The 20,466-nt window shown below is 48.8% G+C and overlaps 1 protein-coding gene across 1 annotated transcript in view; it reads left to right on the plus strand.

Moving 5' to 3' along the window:
* CARS2 (cysteinyl-tRNA synthetase 2, mitochondrial) overlaps nucleotides 1-20,466 on the plus strand; it is a 97,998-nt gene that overhangs the window by 69,850 nt on the left and 7,682 nt on the right. The window contains exons 10-11 of the mRNA XM_075563426.1: nucleotides 5,699-5,765; nucleotides 19,130-19,268. Of these exons, the coding sequence (XP_075419541.1) occupies nucleotides 5,699-5,765; nucleotides 19,130-19,268 (206 nt within the window). The remainder of the gene's footprint in view (nucleotides 1-5,698; nucleotides 5,766-19,129; nucleotides 19,269-20,466) is intronic.

The following is a 20,466-nucleotide window of genomic DNA, read 5'->3' on the forward strand; positions in this document are numbered from 1 at the left end:
TTTCCTTGCAACCCTTCTGTAAGGGGATGTCTAGTTGCCTACAGATGGGTTTTGGGTCCACACTCCCCTTCATTCACAACGATAGGATTTTTTGTTCTTGGTCTTTGATGCCTGATACCTGATCCTATCGATAGCTCATGATCACACAGGCTGGTGTGCTTCTTCCATGTGGGCTTTGTTGCTTCTCAGCTAGATGGCCGCTTGTTTATCTTCAAACCTTTCAGACCCCAGATGCTATATCTTTTGATAGCCGGGCACCATACTCTCTCTTCACCACATTTGCTTATGCACCCATTTGTCTTCAGTGATTGAAGTTCACCATTTGTCCTGCAGAGCCATGTCCATGTGCATATGTTGTTGGGTGCCATACAGTCGATTCTGACTCAGTAACTCTATGTACAACAGAACAAAACAGCATCCCGGTCCTGCTCACCCTCACGGTTCTTCTGTCTGAGCCCACCGTTGCAGCCACTGTGTCAGTCCATCTCGTCAAGCTCCTCCCTCTTTTGCTGCCCTGATAGCTGACCAAGCACGATGTCCTTCTCCAGGGACTGATCTCTTCTGACGTGTGCAAAGTCTGTAAGATGAAGTCTGACCGCCCTCGCCTCGAAGGAACCTTCTGGCCATGCTTCTTTCAAGACAGACTTGTTTGCCCTTTTAGCAATCCACGGTTTTTTTTAACATTTTTTATTTTTTTGCCAGCATCACAATTCAAATGCATCGATTCTTTTTCGGTCTTCCCTATTCAATGTCCGACTGTCACCTGCATATGAGGTGATTGAAAGTGCCCAGGCTTGGGATAGGTGACCATTCTGTGTGTTAGTCCAGGTAGACTAGAGAAACAAATTCATAGTCACTCAGATGTGTATAAGAAGGAACTTTATATACAAGAGCAATTGAATATTGAGAAACCAGCCCAGTCCAGATCAAGTTCATAAGTCTGATATTAGCTCACATGTCTGATACCAATCTATAAATTCCTCTTCAGAGTCACACAACACATGCAATGACGCCAAATGCAGGAAGATCACAGGCCAGCGAGTGGAGAGTCTTGTGGATCCAGTGGCAGTGAAAGAATCTCAGCACTGGCAGGGGTCTCCACGTGGCTCCTTTAGCTCCAAAGCTCTAGAGTAGCTCCTTGTGTCTTCTCAACAGGAATGTCTCCCAGAGAGAGAGCATGTTTCCTGCCTCCAGTGAGCTTTTTATCTCCGTAGCACCTCCAAATGAGGTCATCAAACTGCGACCTGATGGATAGGCTAAACTCCACCCCTTCACTCTTAAGTCTCAAATTAACAACAGATTCTGTAACTACCACAGCATGCATATGGAAATTGAGGGGGGAAACCAAATTACTTATAGTTGTCGCTTGGCGAAACAGAAAAGGTTGGCAATTTGAGCTCACCCATCCATGCTACAGCAGAACGACCTGGTGATCGCCTCCCTAAGATTACAGCAGCGAAAGAGGAGCACCGTTGATGAGATGCACTGACATAATGGCGGCAACAGTGAGCGGAAACAACAATGGCGAGGATGGGTCCGGGCAGGGCTCGGTTCTGTTGTACACAGGTGGCTACAGTCAGAGCTGACCCACAAAACAAAACCCTCTATGACTCATGGACCTGTTTTGTATTAGGCTCTGGGGAATCCCTTTTGTTCCTAGCCAGGGTGTTTTATTTTCTACATGCCAAATTAGAATCCAAGTCTGCAATTTAATTTGGCCTCATGATAGCGTTGGCCTTGGCCCATGAACTGGCAAGATGGTGGTACGGGGTGGGGAGGACATTTTCTATAATCATCAGTTCCGCCTTGGGAGAAAATTGAATTGTTAAGAGCAAGTGATTGGAGTCTGTACATGTTGGCTCTCTCTAAGTACACGTGTTTGTTTCTGACATAGTGTATGTCCTCTGAGATACCCTGCCAGCCAGGGCAGCTCCTGCATGGGAGTTGAGGGGAGGGGCGTAACTCATTAGGGATGTGCTTATCATAAGTCGGGTTAGTGTCCTCATGAGTTCTGGGGGGTGGGGTGGGATGGGGGTGATCCCTGTTGTTTGTTGTTGCTGCCCTCAAGTCTGTTTTGACTCCGCGTGACCCATGTGACAGAGTTTTCTAGGCTGTCACCTCCATGGGAGCGGATCACCAGGGCTGCTCCCTGTAGAGAGGCCAAGTGAATTCAGACCGCCAGCCTTTGCTCTCAGCAGCTGAGCTCCTAACCGCTGCGCCACCAGGGCTCTGTCGATGGTCAATCATCTCTCAAAACCAGGAGGTCTGATTTGCTTCCCGATGCTACTTGTTAGATTCCCATGTGCAACCCACTGCGGTCTCTAGCCGATTCTGACTCCTCATAACCCTGTGTAGGACTTCCCAGCCTGTGAATCTTTAGGAAAGCAGACAGCCTCATCTCTCTCCGCTGGAGTGATGGATGGCCTCAAACCGCTGACCTGGCCGTTAGCAGCCCATTGCTAAACCCACAGTGTGGCAAACTAGACCTACTCTGGCCCCCGGATCCCGGTCATGGGTGTTTTATGACCCAGTTAGTTTGCCTTGTGTGGTTTTTGCTGTCTGGGGGACAGAGGGAAAATCACTGGAGAGGAAGAAGAGTACAAGAATAGACAGCAGGGTTAGAGGCATTTCGTGGTATCGATTTGGAAACCATGGAAGCAGATTTCAGAATTGTTGTTGCCGTTGTACACAGGCGCATATCTGAGTCAAGTTTGCTTCCTTGGTGACTCATGCCGGCCCGTGCACAGGCTTTCCTCATCAGGGCTCAGCCAGCTGGAAGGGAGGCGGCAGTGTGGCCGCTGTGTGCTCTGTGTGTCCGGCATGCTGAAGTGCGATGCAGCGTAGGCCCCTTTAACCCCCCAGGCCAGCGGCGGGCCATGGCCACACCTGGAAGTGACTGAAGCGTGAGGTGGCGCTCCCTTTCATGGACCACGTGTGAAGGCCTTCATTAGGCTCAGTTCCCTTCCCCTGCCCCACCTCCCCTCTGTCCCTGGCTGATCTCTAAAGCACAGGCATTCCCCAGATAATGACACGTGCCGCTCCTAAGCCTGCCTCCACGTTGAATTTCCACCAGAGTTGGAACAGTTAGAACATCAGTCAGTCAAATGTTTGTCTCAGTCTGTGGCATACAGGGTCCCTTTCTGCCCCTAGAAACCATGAGAGCTCGATCACCCTGCAGGTCTGGAAGAGAGCTCACCCGGTGATTGTAATCAGCCGTGTAAGAGCAAAGGGGCAGATTTTACCAAAGACGAAATACAGAGGGCTAGAAAGGATGATGAATGGAGCTAAGAAGTTCTGGGAGGAAGTGGGATCCGGATATTTCATTGCGGGGATTGAAATGGATGATACAGCACCTCAATTAATAGGGGCTATCAAAATATTGACTGTGTTAAGCACCGGATCTCGGGTTTTCTAGTTCAAAGTGCACATTACATTATAGGTAGTGATATATTCATCACCTTCAGAAAAAGACTTGGAATATATGTGTATATCAGAAGAGATTATATATGTGTAGAGAATGTTCCATCATACTCTAGAAAACTCAAAAGATGGAACAAGTCAACGCCAACTTTCCTTTCCTCATTTGAGGGACTAGCGACACCCCCTCCCCCACCACCACACACAATCGCTGAAGACAAAATGGGTGCATAAGCAGATGTGGTGGCGACAGAGAATGGTGCCCGGCTATTAAAAGATATAGTGTCTGGGGTCTTAAAGGCTTGAAGTTAAACAAGCGGCCATCCAACAGTGAAGCAAGAAGCCCACATGGAAGAAGCACACCAGCAGGTGCGATCATGCGGTGTCATTGAGACCAGGCAATGGGCATTAGGAGATTCACAAAAAACAGTAAACAAACAAAAATGCATTGGTGAGAATGAAGGGGGGCTTGAGCGGAGACCCAAAGGACACGGACAGTGGAGCATCCCCCACAGAGGGGTCGCAGGGAGGGGATGAGTCGATCAGGGTGCTGTAGAGCACTAATGGGTCACACAATATACCTCTGATCCCTTGAGGCCTACTCACCCCCCACTATCGTGACCTCAGTGTTGCTTCCCAATCTAGACTAGTCGGGAGCACGTACATAGGTATAGGAAAGAAATAAAACTCACAACACATGGAACCCAGGAACAGGAATGGGAAGAGATACCAAAGGGGGAGGGGGGAGGTAGGGGTGGAGGGGGACATGAACTGCAGTGAGTGGCACGTCCCCATCCAGGGAGAAAAGCAACAGAAACTAGAGGGGAAGGGAGACACCAGTCAGTGTGAGATTGGAAATTAGCAATCTATAAAGGGGCCATGAGAGTTGGCGGGGGAGGGGAAGACGGGGAAGAGAAAATAGAGGAGCTGATCCCAAGGCCTCAATGGAAAGTAAATGTCTAGAAAAGAACGATGGAATATATGTACTAATATGTCAGATACAATTGATACATGGATTGTAACAAGAGTTGTAAGAGTCCCCAATAAAATGATTTAAAAAAATAACATCGTTCCCATCAGTCACCCGGCCACGGGGTGGGGATCTTCCTTCTAGGGTGTGGTTCTCAACCCTCCTGATGCCATGACCCTTTCATACAGTTCCTCTTGTGGTGGTGACCCCCAACCATAAAATTATTTCCGTTGCTACTTCATCACTGTCATTTTGCCACTGTTATGAATCAGGCAACCCCTGTGAAAGGGCCATTCGACACCACCCCCAAAGGGGTCATGACCCACAGGTTGAGAACCGCTGTTTTAGGGTGAGGGGCATAAAATTGTGCCGTGGCTGAGAGTGTCTAAAGTGAAAGAGCAAGTTTTTCAGAGAAAACGGGCTTGCTCCTCTCTCACTGAGTGCTGAGATCCAACACAACATTCCAGGAGGGGGCGGTGCCCAGCAAACATGTTAGATGGAGGATTTTATAGAAGAATCCTGAACAAAAGGGGGAAAATGAGAAACGGAATTTCATAGTTTATGAGTCCAGGCTTTCTGGAGCCACATAAGCCAGAGGACATCTCTCCCCCTTGCCCGCTCGCCCCCGACACACACACACACACACACACACACACACACACACACACACCAGGAAAACCCTAATAAGCCAGAGGACATCTCTCCCCCTGCCTGCCTGCCCCCGCCCCCGACACACACACATACACCCCGCGCTCCCCCCGGAAAACCCTAATAAGCCAGAGGACATCTCTCCCCCCTGCCTGCCCGCCCCCGACACACACACACACACACACACACACACACACACGAGGAAAACCTTAAACTTCAAAGTGAAGCCATCCCCTGAAGTCACCTTTTAAGATTTGTAGATTTTTACGGAACTACCTGTCTGACCAACTGGACCACTGTAACTGGAGAGGAGAGGTGGGAAGTTTAGGGAGGCGCAGGTTCGTGTCAGTGATGGTGAAACGATTGAAGTCGCTGGAGAAAGCCCTCCCTGAAGCATGTCACCCACCTGTCTGCACTGGACACGGAGAGGTTGTTGCAGGAGCATGTGCGGTTATTGTTTCAAGCACACAAGGTCGAGCGAGGGGACACTGCCAGGAAAAGTGGGGATAGTGCGGGTTTGGGGATCAAACAGAGCGCTTCATAATCATGTCTGACTTCTTGAGATGTATATAGCAACTCAGTTATACTATAGAAACCATCTCTGGATGATATAAAACGTAAAAGAGAAACCTTGTTAACTTACTTTATGTTTCACTGTATTAGGACTTTCTAAAGAAGTTTTCACCTGATGTCTTCCGACTTTTCTGCATGAGGAGCAACTACAGGTCAGGTAAGGAACCATCTGCTAATTGTAGTCTTCCAAAATCTGCTCACCATGCTGTAAGCTGTCTCAGACCTAACCATGGGCTCTCCCCTGTCCTTCAGTTGATGCTGACACGAAGCAGTCTGATCTTAAGTACAGAGTAGAACTTCCCCGTGGGGTTTCCACGGCTGTAATCTTTACAGGAGCAGACTGCCCCACCGTTCTCTCACAGAGCACTTGGCGGGTTTGAACCATTGACCTTTTGGTTCACTGAGTGACTCTCCTTTGCTCAATTATTACTCGGAAAATCAGTTTTTGATGGTATCAGAGGATAACAAAATACGGGCTAAAATAAACATGGTATTGCTAGTGTGGTTGATCTTTTTGCTGTAATAGTTTTCTTTTTTCATTTTGCATAGATTATTTTTTATATCATTTTATTGGGGGCTCGTACAACTCTTATCACAATCCATACATCCACCCATTGTATCAAGCACATCTGTATATCCGTTGCCATCATCATTTTCAAAACATTTTCTCTCTACTTGAGCCCTTGATATCAGCTCATTTTCCCCCTTCCCCATCCTCCCTCCCCCATGAACCCTTGATAATTTATATATTGTTTTTCATGTCTTATAGCTAACTCCTTTCACCCGTTTTTCGGTTGTCTGGCCCCCTGGGAGGGAGTTATATGTAGATCATTGTGATCGGTTGCCATTTTCTCCCCCTTCCTTCCCCTCCTGGTATCACTACTCTCATTATTGGTCCTGAGGGGTTTCTCTGTCTTGGATTCCATGTGTCGCGAGCTCTTATCTGTACCCATGTACATGCTCTGTCTAGCCAGTTTGTAAGGTAGAACTGGGATCATGATATTGGTGGTGTTGCGGTGGGGGGAAGCGTTAAAGAACTAGAGGAAAGTTGTATGTTTCATTGTTGCTATACTGCACCCTGACTGGCTCATCTCTTCCTTGTGACCCTTCTGTAAAGGGATGTCCAGTTCCCCACAGACGGGCTTTGAGTTGTTACTCCGCGTACCCCTCATTCACATTGATATGATTTTGTATACAGTAGAACCCCAGACCTCGATGCTAACCCATTCTAGAATAAGGTGACCAGACGTCCCGCTTTTGGCGGGACAGTCCCGATTTTTAACAATTTTTCCTGTGTCCTGCGGTATTTTCTAAAAGTCTTGATTTTTGGAAAGAATGCACGACGAGCTAGGATATACAGTTTTGGGCTGCCATGTGGCTATTTTGCCAGGCTATGAGTTTCATCAATGGTGTCCTACTGGTGTCCCGCTTCACCAAGGTGAAAATCTGCTCACCTTATTCTAGGAGGAGTATTGAGATGTGATGCAGGTGAGTTCTGAACCAATGTTTCCCATAAGAAATAACTGAAAACAGACGAATCCATTCTCCACCACCAACTTTTTACCCTGTCTTTTTATACAAAACATTACACAGAAATTTCAAAGTAAATAAGTTCAGAGTTAAATAATAATTTAAATAAGAAACACAGCATTAAAAATGTTTTTAACATCTACAGTATGGCCTTCAGATTGATGAGGATCTGGATCTGTGGGCACTGATGTGGAGAGAGAGTCATTGTTTGGAAGGGTAGTCCTCTTCCACAAAATCGACTGTAGCTGCTCTTCAGGAGGTTTTTTGTTTTTTACCTTCTTTGACTTTTTCTCACTAGGACCTGGCTGGCTTTCTCTTAAAAAAAAAAATCTGTGTAATGTGGTCTGCTATTGGCATTTCCTTGACTGTTTTCTAAAAGGGTTACTAAATTATCATCAACAACAATATCAATAACAAGGTTAGCCAGTTCCTTATAATGATGATTCTTTTCAAAACTCTTTTAGGACCAATGTTTTTTTAATCTAAAAACAGTATCAAAAAGCCACAAAACCGAAGGAAAATATAGCAAAATGCTTGGAACGCAACTGCAAAAAGTTTAAACAATGCGTACTAATAACGCCAACTAACGTCGAGTGACTGAAACATGAATTGTTTTCGATGTTTCTGCTCGAGCACCGGTGTAAAATTTTCTCGACATTTCCCGTCAAAATCTGATTATGTCCAGCACTGGGGTTCTACTGTACCTGATCCCGTCGACACCTCATGATCACACAGGCTGGTGTGCTTCTGCCACATGGCCTTGGTTGCTTCTCAACTAAATGGCCGCTTGTTTATCTTGTTTCAATAGTTTTACTGGCAATTAACTCATATAAAATGATTCTCACTGCCATCAAGCCACTTCTGACTAACAGCGACCCTATACGACAGGGTAGGACTGCACCTCTGGGTTTGTGGGACTGTGACTCTTTGTGGGAGTAGAAAGCCTCCTCTTTTTCTTGAGGGGCGGCCGGTGGCTTGGAACTGCTGACCTTGTGGATAGCAGCCCAACACATCCCCACTATGCCACCAGGGCTCCGACTCTCATAAAGAGGTCAGTCATAGTAAGAAGGTTGTACAGTGGATTTCAGAACATTAGCTTCTTTCTGGTACTCATTGTTAGCACCCCGTGCCCCCTCAGCCTTCCCTGCCGTGCCCTCGGTAATTGTTAATCCAGTGACAGTCGCCACAGATTTACCTGTCCTGGATTTCATAAATTAAAAGCAAACAAGCCAAAAAACTCCAACAATAACAAAATCATAACAAAAACCTCAAGTGTTAAGAATGCAGAAAATATTAAACCCTGAAACAACTTTGAAATTGGCCAGGAGAGATGAAATGATAAGATATTACCTTTTCACTTAACTACGGTTGCCATAATCAGCGTTACAGTGCGTTCTCTCTGATAACAATGTATTCACATCCCTGGGTGACAGTCATAGGGGATTGAACTGGGAGTTTAATTCATGTAGGTTTGGGGATCCTGCAAATGGATTGGGGATGTTCACTGTCCTCTGCTTTCTACTGTGAATATTCAGAATGTAACCTCTGATACCATTGCCTCCTTTGGATTTGGATATTATTATTTACAAACCTCAGGTCACACAGGCTAGTGTGCTTCTTCCATGTGAGTTTAGTTAATGCCTCTGCTGGATGGCTGCTTTTGAGACAAGCCTTTAAGCCTCCAAACGCCATTCCTTCTTATAGCCAGGCACCATTGGATTTGTTCAAGTGCCGTTCCTTTTACACCTTCAGATTCTGAAAGCAGCACAGAGGACCATGAGGTGCACCATGCATCAGCCAGCAGATCCCAAATGTGACATTTCTGAGTGCGAACCGTCCTGCAGGAGCCTGGGTCCCTAAGCCAGACTCCAATGCACCTGCGCTCCTTCCTGAAAGGCTGGGGGCTTGAGCACCTCCCGGGATAACTCAGAGGAAACGCCTGTGTCTCTACCTCCCCAAAAAATCAGCTATCAAAACCCACTGGAGCACACATGACACACACGAGACCGCCACGAGTCAGGATCAACTCAACACAACTAGTTGGCTTGGTAATGGGGAACTTCCAGAGCCCTTTGGTGGCCAGCCCCTCAGCATCCAGCTGATTCTTGTTCAGAAGCAGCCTTACTGCACGGGCTGTGTGGGAGCAGAGCCATCAGCCAGCTGAATGCGGTCAGCTTCAGCAGTTAGCGAAGGAACACTGCGCGCGCTTTCACACCGCCCCGTAGCTTGTGTGCTTGGAGAGGAAGGCAGGGAGCGGCACTCCAAGGCCAGCCTTGTCCTTTGGAACAACGACGAGATGAGAGGCTGAAGAGGCACAGCCAGAAACTGTGTGTGTGTGTGTGTGTGTGTGTGTGTGTGTGTGTGTGTGTGTGTGTGTGTTTGCCACTTTTGCCCAGATCTGTATGCTGTCATGTACACATGGCGGTGTTGTTGACCTTCTCCTGTGTGTGTGTATTTGCCACTTTTGCCCAGATCTGTATGCTGTCGTGTACACATGGCGGTGTTGTTGGCCTTCTCCTGTTAAACTCCGATGTTCTGCCTCATGGATTATTTTAGTCTGTCTCCCTGCCGGGTAGAACTGCCGGGATGCATGCCGGGGAGGGGTGTGTGCTGAGTTTGCTAAGGCAAGGAGACGCATCACTCCGAGAACCAGGGTATCTGACTCTTATTTGACGACTCGGTTTGGGCCTGGGGTGAGTTGTCGATCTTGATGCAAGCAATGAGCAGTCTCGGTTTTGCACGGTGGAACGTCAGTCTGCAGCAGTGCTCCTCAGACAGCTCCTTGTGTTGTGGTGACCCCCCCCCCCCAACCATGACGTTATGTTCGTTGCTACGTCATCACCGTCATTTTGCTACTGTGATGACTCGGGCGACCCCTGTGAAAGGGGTCCTGTGAAAGGGGTGCGACCCACCGGTTGAGAACCGCTGGTCCGTAGGATGAGCTGTGTCCTGCTCTGTGTTTATGGGCTTGTGAACATGACCCAGCCAAGACAGTGAGAAACTCGGAGGCAAACTGGCACGGGGAATTGCTCATTTTCCCCCCTGCTGCGTGTGAGCATAAAGGGGAAGAGAGAAACGGTGCAGTGAAGGTCGTACGCACAGATGCGCACTCTGCCCTTCACAGTCCCAAGTAACTAGTGCTTATACCTCGCGGCTGGTACCAGTGGGAACACTGGAAGAACAGCTTGCTGCTCCAAGTGACGTTTTCTGGTAGAGAATTGTGATTTTTTGGTTTGCCATTCACAGGTGGGCGTATGTGATTCCCCAGGTCTGGCCCACGCCGATGGCATAATCATTTTCAGCAGGGGTGAAATTTTCCCAGAGTGGTTCATCCTGGGTAGCAGCTTCAGGCCTTGGGAGGAGGAGAAAGGAAAAAAAAAAAATCCTTTCTCAGTCCTTTCCAGAAATTGCTTACCATTGGAGACCTCTGTGCACACACACACCCCTTGTCCCCACCTCCCACCCGCTCCCTTTCATAGACTGTGGAAGGGAGCTGGTAGCAGGGACCTATTCTTGGAATTTTAATCTCCGCCTGTGTGTCGTTCCTTTTGAACTCTGAATGCAACGTTTGGTGTGAAAGGGGGCTTTCTCCAGCTTTGGCGGCCGTTTTGGAAACTCACTACTGGTGTAAACCTTTCCCTGGGAGACAGGGCCACTCATCTGCCACTGAGAGATTTCTGGAAACACCGATCCAGCTCTGGATCGCCAGGACTGAAGCTCCGATGGCAAGTGAACCACCAAAGAGCTCAGCCCCTGGAAAGACGGCGCCCCTCAAAGGACTCAGCCACCACAAGCCCGGGAGCGAGTTGCGAGGCTGCCCATTCTTCGTGGTGTGAAAATCCACCTTCTCCTTGTCACGGCCCGCTTGTTTCCACCTTCGGAGAGAAGGTAGCCCAGACACCATCAAGAAGGTGAAACGAGATGAGACAGTTGGCAGCACGGGGCTCTAATCCAGATTCAGCAAGTGTGGCCTCCAGACTGGCAAAGCCCCTCTTGTTCCTGGACTCCTTCGCGTCCCCTCCATGAAATAGGCTCTACATGGGAAATGCTTTTGCCTCCAGAACCTGGTGGCAGAACGTTGCTGGCCAGTGGGGCCGCCCACCCCTGCCCGCGGCGCCCCGTCAGGGACAATGGATCTTGCTGCGTCGTCGTTGGTAGCAGTCATTTCACTGTTAAAGGTTTCCCAGCCCGGACTTCACGTGACCCCGCCGGCTCTGACTTTCCCTTTGTTTTCAATGTGGTTAGACCGTGTTGGGGCTTTTCTGGGGTTTTTTTCCCCCATTGAGCAAAGCTTTCTAAAAGCAAAACTGAAAGTGGATTCATGAAAAGGGCAAAATGTTGGGTAAAAAAACAAAACAAAAGGCATTGGAGAACTGAAAGTCAGAGTTTGTTGTGCGGCTCCCAGTTTGAATCCATGTCTAATTTGGGGATATTCATTTGGAAACGGATACTTTTAGGCCTAACAGGATACTATTCGGGCGTATGTGCCCAGATAGGCTTCTTGCATTTCTGTGGCTTTCAGAAGGCTCTTTAAAGCCGGGTTAGCTTGAAGCAGGCCGTGGGCCCACGCTGGTCTGCGGGCTGTTTGTTAGGGTCCCACGTGTTTAAGGACAGACAATTTGGAGTCAGCATTAGAAATGTGTCACAGCTAGACCTTGCTGACATCTAGCTGTGTGGGCTCATTTAAAAATAATTCATCCTGATTATATTACAAAAGATTGGAAATTAAAATGAAACAAATCCCCTCCCTGCCCCTTCATCACAGATAGTTGGAGAAGCACTCGTTCAAACTGCTCAGGAGTGATTGCTATGGGGGCTGGACTCCTGAATGCAGAGGCTTTTATTAGCTGAAGGCCAAGGCATCTATGAGAAACATAGTGCATAACTGAAAAGTAAATATTTCTTTTTATCTCGCCATATTTCCATTCCATCAGCTATTAATAACAGACCAGCGGCCTCGGTTCTTCAAGATACACTCTGACCTTTCCCAGGCATGCTTCATCGGCATAAGTGGACAGAACATTAGGCATTTTTTCCATCCTGCTCTTAGACACCACTTCAGTCAGGCCCTGGGGTGCCTCCAGGGGAGCCTCCATCCTGCCCTGCTGCCGGCGCCTGTGTGCCATTCCACAGCCGAAGGAGCTGGATTAGAACAGGAAGGTATTTTTTTTAAATCTTTTCATTGGGGCTCATAAGGCTCTTATCACAATCTGTACATACATCAATTGAGCAAAGCACCTTTATACATTCGTTGCACTCATCACTCTCATAATTCACCTTCCACTTGTGTTCCTGGAATCAGCTCGGTTTCCCTTTTTTTCCCTCCATCCCCCTTCCTCCCCGATCCCACCCCTGGTCCCTTGATAGTTTATAAATAATTATCATATCTTATCTTACACTCCCCGGCGTCTCCCCTCACCCGCCTCCCCATTGCCCATCTCCCAGAGAGGAGGTCACACATAGATTTCCGAGATCGGTTCTCCCTTTTCACATGCCCTTCCCTCCTGGTGTCGCCACTCCCACCGCTGGTGTTGAGGGGTTCGTCTGTCCTAGATTCCCTGTGGCTCCAGATCCCCACTGCACCGCTGTACATCCTCTGGTATAACCAGGTTCGCAAGGCAAGGTAGAATTGGGGTCTAGTTCAGGAACTAGAGGAAGGTTTTGAGTTTCATTGTTGCTACACTAAACCCTGAGTGGCCCATCTCCTCCTCACTATCCCTCTGGAAGGGGTGTCCAGCTGTCTACAGGTGGGCATTGGGTCCCCATCATGTACTCCCCCTCTTTCACGGTGATGTGATTCTCACCACCACCCCACCTTTGTTGTTGGAGACCTGGTCTCCTCTGTCCTTCACGGTCACCTATGTTGGTGTGCTGCTTCCGTGTGGGCTCGGTTGCTTCTGGGCTAGATGGCCGCTTGTTTGCTTTCAAGACTTTAAGTCCCCAGACGCTATATCTCTCAGTAGCCAGGCACAATCAGCCTTCTTCACCACACTTGCTTATGCACACTTTCGTCTTCAGCGATTATGTGAGGAAGGTGATCACACAATGATTGTTCTTCTTCCTTTGTATCTGATACATGGTCCATTCAACACCTTGTATTCGCTTAGGCCGTGTGCTTCTTCTCTGTGGGCTTTGTTGCTTCTGAGCTAGATGGCCGCTTATTTGCCTTCAAGCCTTTAAGACCCCAGACGCTATATCTTTTTTTGATAGCCGGGCACCATCAGCTTTCTTCACCACATTTGCTTACACACACGTCTGTCTTCAGTGATCATGTCGTGAAGATGGGTATCCTGCAATGGCTGTTTAGCAGGGCGAGGTGCTATTGTATTGGGGGATTATGCATGAGGAGGCCCAATGTCCATCTGCTACCCTACTACTGAACCTATAAATATATGCATATAAATCTATTGCCCCCATAATCATAAATATATTTACATATGTACATGTCTGTATTTAGGCTTCTCTGTATGCACTTTGTCCCCTACTCCTTTCCTCTATTTCCTTTCGCTTTCCTCCCGACCCATTACCATGTTTAGCCTTCATTCTGGATTCAGTAGTTCCTCTCAGTTACTTTGCTCTTGGTCACTCCCTCAGGAAGGTATTTTTAAGCTCCTCCTAGAGACCTGGCCAAGAGTCCCAGTGGCATAATTGGTTACACATTGGGCTGCTAACCACAAGGTCAGTGGTTCAAATCTACCAACCTCTGAGGGAGAAAGATGAGGCGTTCTGCTCCTTTAAAGATTTACCATCTCGGAAACCCCAAATGGTAGCGCTCTTCTGTTCTATAGGGTCACTGTGAGCCAGAATGAGCTCACTGGCAATTGAGTGTGGAGGGATTTGGAGGTACCAGGCAGTGGGTTAGTAGGACCCGCTCCCTTTGAGGTCATCTGAAGAACACATTGCTCAGCTACTTCCATTCCCAATGGCCTTGAACATCACAGTGGCTCTTCAGGTGTCCAGCAGCAAAGTTGGAGAAGTGACAGAGAATTCAGAAATTGAAACTATACTTCATGGGCGAGCTTATTTAAGTTGCAGGTGATTTTTGGTGTTCTATACATATATGTGCATATATATTCTATATTCTATAGAATTTATTTATTTTCTTGTTTTCGAGGATATACACAGCAGAACAGACACATGCCAGTTCAACAGTTTCTACATGTACAATTAATCACACAGTGATTGTAGCCTGGGAGATGTGTACCCCTTCTCAGCCTTTCTTCCCTCAGCAACATAAGAAAGCTCCTGCCCCCCATGGTTCCCAACCAGCCTTTCCAGTTGCTGCCGTCAGCTGGATCCCAGAGAGCTTGTTCTTAAAGAGCACAGCGCTCCAGGGAGACCGTCTTTCATGCGCTGTACCATTGCTTGGTTTAAAAAGACTTCTGGGGATGCTTTAGGTTGAAGGCTTAAAAGTTAGCACAAGACCATAGTTTTTGTGGTCCTCCAACCTCCAGGATGCCAGAAAGATTGTATCAAAAGAGAATCTTTAATCCTTTCTGTTTCTCCCTCCTGTTGCCTAGAATTCTTCCTCAGGGCCTTTCCTTAGAACCTTCAGGAACAGGAGCCAGGCACCATCCAGTTCTTCTGGTCTCAGGGCAATGGAGGGAATTAACCTCCCACATTCCACTTCCTCCTCCTCTTCTTGGCTCTCCACCTTCCTCTGTGCCTCCCGGCATGTAGAGACCAGTTGTTATGCTCTGGATGTTTGAGCTTGCGAGCTGTTTAAGGACCCAGGTACTCTGCACCAGGCTAGGAGCAGGATGCTCTGATTGTTCTTCGGTGCCGGGGAATGGGTCTGACTGCCAGCAACCAGTGTGCCACAGAACGACCAACGCACTGCAGGCCTGCGACTGTCCTCCTAGTAACAGTAGTATGCAAGCACTAGAGTAGATAAAAAGTTAGGCCAGTGATCTGTAATATTGCCTGAAACATGACCCTAAACCTCTAAGCCAAGGAACCACATCTCCTGAGGAGTTTGGTTGTATACAGGCAACCTCAGGAGCTGCTCTTTTTTGGTTTTATCAATATATCCATCATACGGCATTCGCCAAGTCAGCGTTTCACAGGTGGACAACTTGCTGACATCAACTACATCATCAGCTGTGCAACCCTCACCTTCATCTCGGTGATTCTCCCATCACTCTATACCTAAGGAGGATGCCCCACTGGCCTGCCCCTCCGGCCCTTAAACTAACAAACAAACCGCAAACTCACGGCCATCCTACAGGACAGGGTAGACCTGCCCCTGTGTGGTTCCGAGCCTGCATCTCTTTATGGAGTCGAAAGCCCCACCTTCCATGGAGCCACCGGTGGTTTTGAACTGCTGACCTTATGGATCACAGCCCAGCTCTTACCCATTGCACCACAAGGGCTCCTAGGAACTGCCAGTAGACTTTGGTCTCTGTACCCTTGCACGTTCTTGGCTTTTTATGTAAGTGAGATCATACAGTATCCCCCTTTGCCATAGCCTTATTTCACGCAGGCTTTTGAGGTCTAGTCACATTGCAGGACATCTCAGGACTGTCCTTCTCTTCCTGGCTGAGCAGTGTTCCATTGTATGTGCCAGGGTCAATTAAAAAACCAACCAACAGGATTGCTACTACAAATGGAAACCTTTATGAAATTAAAATAGCACCATGCGACGCTGTTGTTTCTCAGCGTGTTCTCCAGCGAGGTCTGTACAGTTCTGCAGGCAGCCTTTCCGTCTCGCTCACGTTTCCCTGAGGAATTCTGTCCTCTTAGATTGCCACTGCATCCACGGTCAGTATTTTGGCATCCGCATGGCACTCAAATTGTGCTCCTTTTAAATGCGCTTTGAGTTTCTGGATAAAATATCAAAAGTCTGAAGGGGCAAGACCCCGGCTATCGAGTGAATGGGGTAAGATTTTACAGTGAAATTCTTGCAGGACAAACTGCTGCCCTCGGCGAATGAGTATATACATTGTGATTCTTCAATGCGACCAGCCTGGTCCAGTTTCAGCCGTGCAGTTTTCGATTGTCGCAGAACTTCTGTGCTCCACCATGGCCCTGTGCCCTTTGAGAGAAGCTCTGTCAGGGTCACTCGTTTGGAATTCCAGAAAATAATCATACCTACTGACCTGACTGCGGCCTTGAATTTAACTGGATCAGCAGAATCCCCTAGGAGCCAGTTCTGATCGAACTAATGAGACTAAGACCACTGGGAAAACTCGCGTCCACTGGTCACAGAGACATGCGTCCATATTTTGTTCAGAATAAACCCGAACGAACTAGAACCAGAGTAGTAGTGCTGTTTGTCTGAACCGTACATTTCACTCCAAGAACAGCTGATGGGTCACAACTGATGGGGGGACGATGCCGGACTCATTCCGCCGGCACGGGGCAGCCACGCGTTGGGGCCATGGCAACCAAGAGCACACTGTACCCTGAGTATACCCGGGTGCTGTGAACAGCGCAGTGCACGGTTTCATTCAGGTGACCCCTCCAGACGGTGCACTCACCCCCTTTACAAGAATGGGAATGATGGCCTGGAGGGGTTGCGTCACTTGCCAGGCTCCCTGTGCGAGTATGGGAGTTGTGTGGGAGATGACCTTTCTGCCTGGACTACCCAGCCCTGCAGATCTTCTCCCAACCACTCTAAACTATTTTGATTGACCCTCTTTTGTGTGTGTGTGTGTGTGTGTGTGTGTGTGAAAGCAATCAAACAAGACCAAAAGAACATGTTGACAGTCACCCACTGACAGAGCCATGTCCAATCACGTCTTGTTTGGAGTCACCTGGTGCAGGCATGAACCGGGACCCTCGTAGCATACGGTTTTACCCACGTACCTGAGGACGTGCCACATTTTGTTCACCCCACTCAGCCACTGATGAGCATTTCGGCTCCGGGTGATTTGGCTACTGCGATCGTTTCCACCGATGGCCTACTCTGAGTAGTATGCTGTGATGCAGTGAACACTGGCGTACGGGAGACTCTGGAGGCCGGATTGCTAGGTCCTATGGTAGCTCTTATGCGTTGGGCTGCTAGCCACAGTGGCAGCAGTTCAAAACCCCCGGCCATTTTCACAGGAGGAAAATGAGGCTTTCTACTTCTTTAAAGATGTTCAGTCTTGGGAGCCACAAGGGCAGTTCTCCCCTGTCTGACAGGGTTGCTGTGAGTCAAAATTGACTCCGTGGCAGTGAGCTTGAGTTGGGGGGGTTGGTTATTGCAGTTTTAGTTTGTTCAGGAACCGGCCTGCTGTTTCCTACAACAGCTACGCCATGTGGCGTTCCCCTCAGCAGCAGGTAAGAGTTCCAATTTCCGCACATCCTTGACCACATTTTAATTTTTCTAATATAATTTTTAAAATCTCAACCAACCTAACCACTGTTATGGAATCGCTTCCAGCATCTACTGACTGTATACAAGATTTCCAGGACTGGAAATCTTACGGGAGCAGAGAGCCTCATCTTGCTCCCACAGAGCAGCTAGTGGATTTGAGTCACCTACCTTGTGGTCAGCAGCCAAAGGCCTAGCCTGCTGTGCCGCTAGAGCTCCTGTTGGTCATCCTCGTTGGAGAGAGATGGCATCTCATTGTGGTTTAGGCTTTCCTGTCTCTGAGAGCTAATGACTTTAAGCATCTTTTCACGTGTTTGGTTTCCAGTGAAGTACTCTCAGGTGAAGTGTCTATTCGAGACTGTTTTGATTGGGTTATTTGTCTTTTTGTTGCTCATCTATTTGTATTCTTAAAAACACATCCTAGTGTTCCACAAAGATCAGGTACTACTTCAAAGATCTTTATTTTTTTTCTTTGCCCAAGGGATGGATGTGGGAAGTGCCACATTTTTTCGTTTTTCGTGTGTGTCCACATTTTCAAATATCTGGGGAGGAACACTGTTCCAGAATCCATGGCATTCTTTGCTGCTTGCTTTCTCCCTCTCTACCATTTCTGAGATCCTCTTCCTCCATTGCATGAAGCCTCAGTTAGCTCCTTAATCCTCCTCCAGTCTTTGTTGTGTTCCGATTCATCTGTATTCTTGCTAACACTGAAGTTTAGTCTGCATGGCCTGTCAGTTTCTTGAAGGTGACGAGAAATCCACTCTGCCAGTGCTTAGCAAATGACCGCTGAATTTTGCCTTTTATTCTGGGTCCCCCTTATGTGGGAGTGAAGGTCCTTAGCCAGCTCTTAATAGTTGATCACAGTGCCGTCTTCGGGCGGAGCTCAGCCTTCAGCGGCTCTTGCTCTAAAACACTGGGAAATGTCACTGAAGAGTCCTTCGGTGAGCAACAGGGTCTGACGTACTTGCTGCTCCTCCAACCTTAAAATGTCACATACATCTTAAAATCAGAAGACCAGTAATGGTTTAGAAATCTCATGTACTGCCCCCTAAAAAATAGACTTCTGGTGGATAACGATCGAAGGGTTTTTGATTTGTGTTTTAATGCCCCGTAACCCCAAGAGTTATAGTAGTTTATACCTTAGTATTCTTTCAGACCCTCTGTGGCCCTTAACCTTTCTTTCCCCCTTAACCTTTCTTTCCTGCGAGCTGGACTCTCTCTTTGGACAGTTTATCAGGAGAGAGCGGCTCTGGGGGAAGACAGCTTCTTGGTAAGGTAGAGAGTCAGGGGAAAGAGGCAGGCCCCCAACAAGATGCACTGACCCGGTTGATGGAGAAATGGCTGCATCCGCAGGCTTACATAGAAAGACAATCGGGAGGGTAGCCCAGGCCTGGCAGCGTTTTGTTTGGCTGTCTGGAAGGTCGCTGTGAGTTGGAACCGACTCATGTTTCTCCATCGGCCACCTCTTTTCTTCCAGGGTGGCATGGCCCTCTGGTGGGGCCACTTTGTAGTCTGTGTCGGATGGGACTCGGAACACAGCGTGTCCTCTAGTTCTGCTGGATTCTAGAGTCGTGTGAGGGCAGGCTGCACCTGGCCGGGCCCCACTGAAGGGAGCTGTGGTGTGGTTGCATCTGCTTGTTGTGGGCTGGGTTCAAAGGGAGTGTCGTCTCCAGTAACAGCCTCTTCTTTCTCAGCAATCGAGTACAGCGACAGCACCATGCGGGACGCCCAGCACCTCCTCCTGGCGATAGCCTCCTTCACCCAGGACGCCCGTGCCTACGTGAGAGGACAGCTGGCCTGTGCCCCCGTCCGGGAAGACCAGCTGTGGGAGAGGTGAGCCGTTTGGCCCAGTGGCCCACTCCTCGAGCCCAATCCTAAGCCAGATTCAGGCAGCTACTCCAGACGAGGGACGGCAGGCTTCCCAGACAGCAAAGCACACAGAGACAATTACGTGACATTCACTACACTCTTGGGGTTGTGCAGGCACTCCGGCCACCCTCCTTACCCGAGCTGCCCCTCGCCCGTTGCCGTGAACTCCCACCCAGAAAGGTTCCCACCTGGGCCCTCTATGTGGTGGTCTCACTCTGAGCCATGTAGCTAGTTCTTCGGTGAGCACCATGCTCAAGACAGACAGTTTTTAACCGTGATTCAGCTGAACTTCTACTTGGTGTTCTGAAGAGCTCGGGGCATAGTTTGGGTTGAGGTTGTAAAGATTATCACCGGGCAGTAATTCCAGGGCTGCGTCTCGTCCTGTGGCTCCAGTACTTTGCTGCTGGTGGAAACATCCGCCTTGCACAGTTCCATCCACTCGGCGGCAGTGACCGCACTTTTCCAGATGTATTAGGGACGTCGTCCCTAGTCGTACCTTTTCAGACCGGGGCGGTGGGTGCTGGCCCCAAGGTCAAATGGAGCTGCTCGGGAGCGAGGGCACTGCTGCACGTGTCCGGCCTTGGGGTGGTGGCCTGTGGCACTGGGGCCCCGGGAAGGTGGTGCTCCTCACCCTGCCTGCTGAGCGCTGTCAACCTGCTTCTTCGTTCCCACCCCCTTTGTCTTCACCCTGCACCACTTCTGCACGCTAACACGTGGGCGAAGACTCTGATGTTATTCGGGGCCCCAAAGTCCTTATGAAAGTGTTTAAATCCAAGTTCTCCAGGTGACCCCAGGCCCGCTCCTCTAGAGTTTTGAAGGTGGCTAACCTGATGACTTTGAGGTGGCTTTCCAAACAGCAGGCTCAGTGTTCCAGAGTGCAGCTTTCATAGAGAGAGGGAAAGGTGAGAACTGCGCGAGGCTCTGGGAATGTGACCTTGAAAGGACTCTCAAGGTTGAAACTGCTGGCCCTTCTCCTTGGGAAAAGGTGCTTTGCTGGCGAGGAATTGGCTTGGTTCTTGAAGGCTCAAACACTCACTCACCGACACGGAGTCGATGCAGACTCATAGAGAGCGGCTACGCTAGGGTAGACCTGCCGCAGGAGTTTCCGAGACTGGGACCCTTTCTAGGAGTGGAAAGCCCTGCCTCTCTCCTGCAGGGTGGC

This window comes from Tenrec ecaudatus, chromosome 11 (assembly GCF_050624435.1).
Source record: "Tenrec ecaudatus isolate mTenEca1 chromosome 11, mTenEca1.hap1, whole genome shotgun sequence".
Classification (NCBI taxonomy): domain Eukaryota; kingdom Metazoa; phylum Chordata; class Mammalia; order Afrosoricida; family Tenrecidae; genus Tenrec; species Tenrec ecaudatus.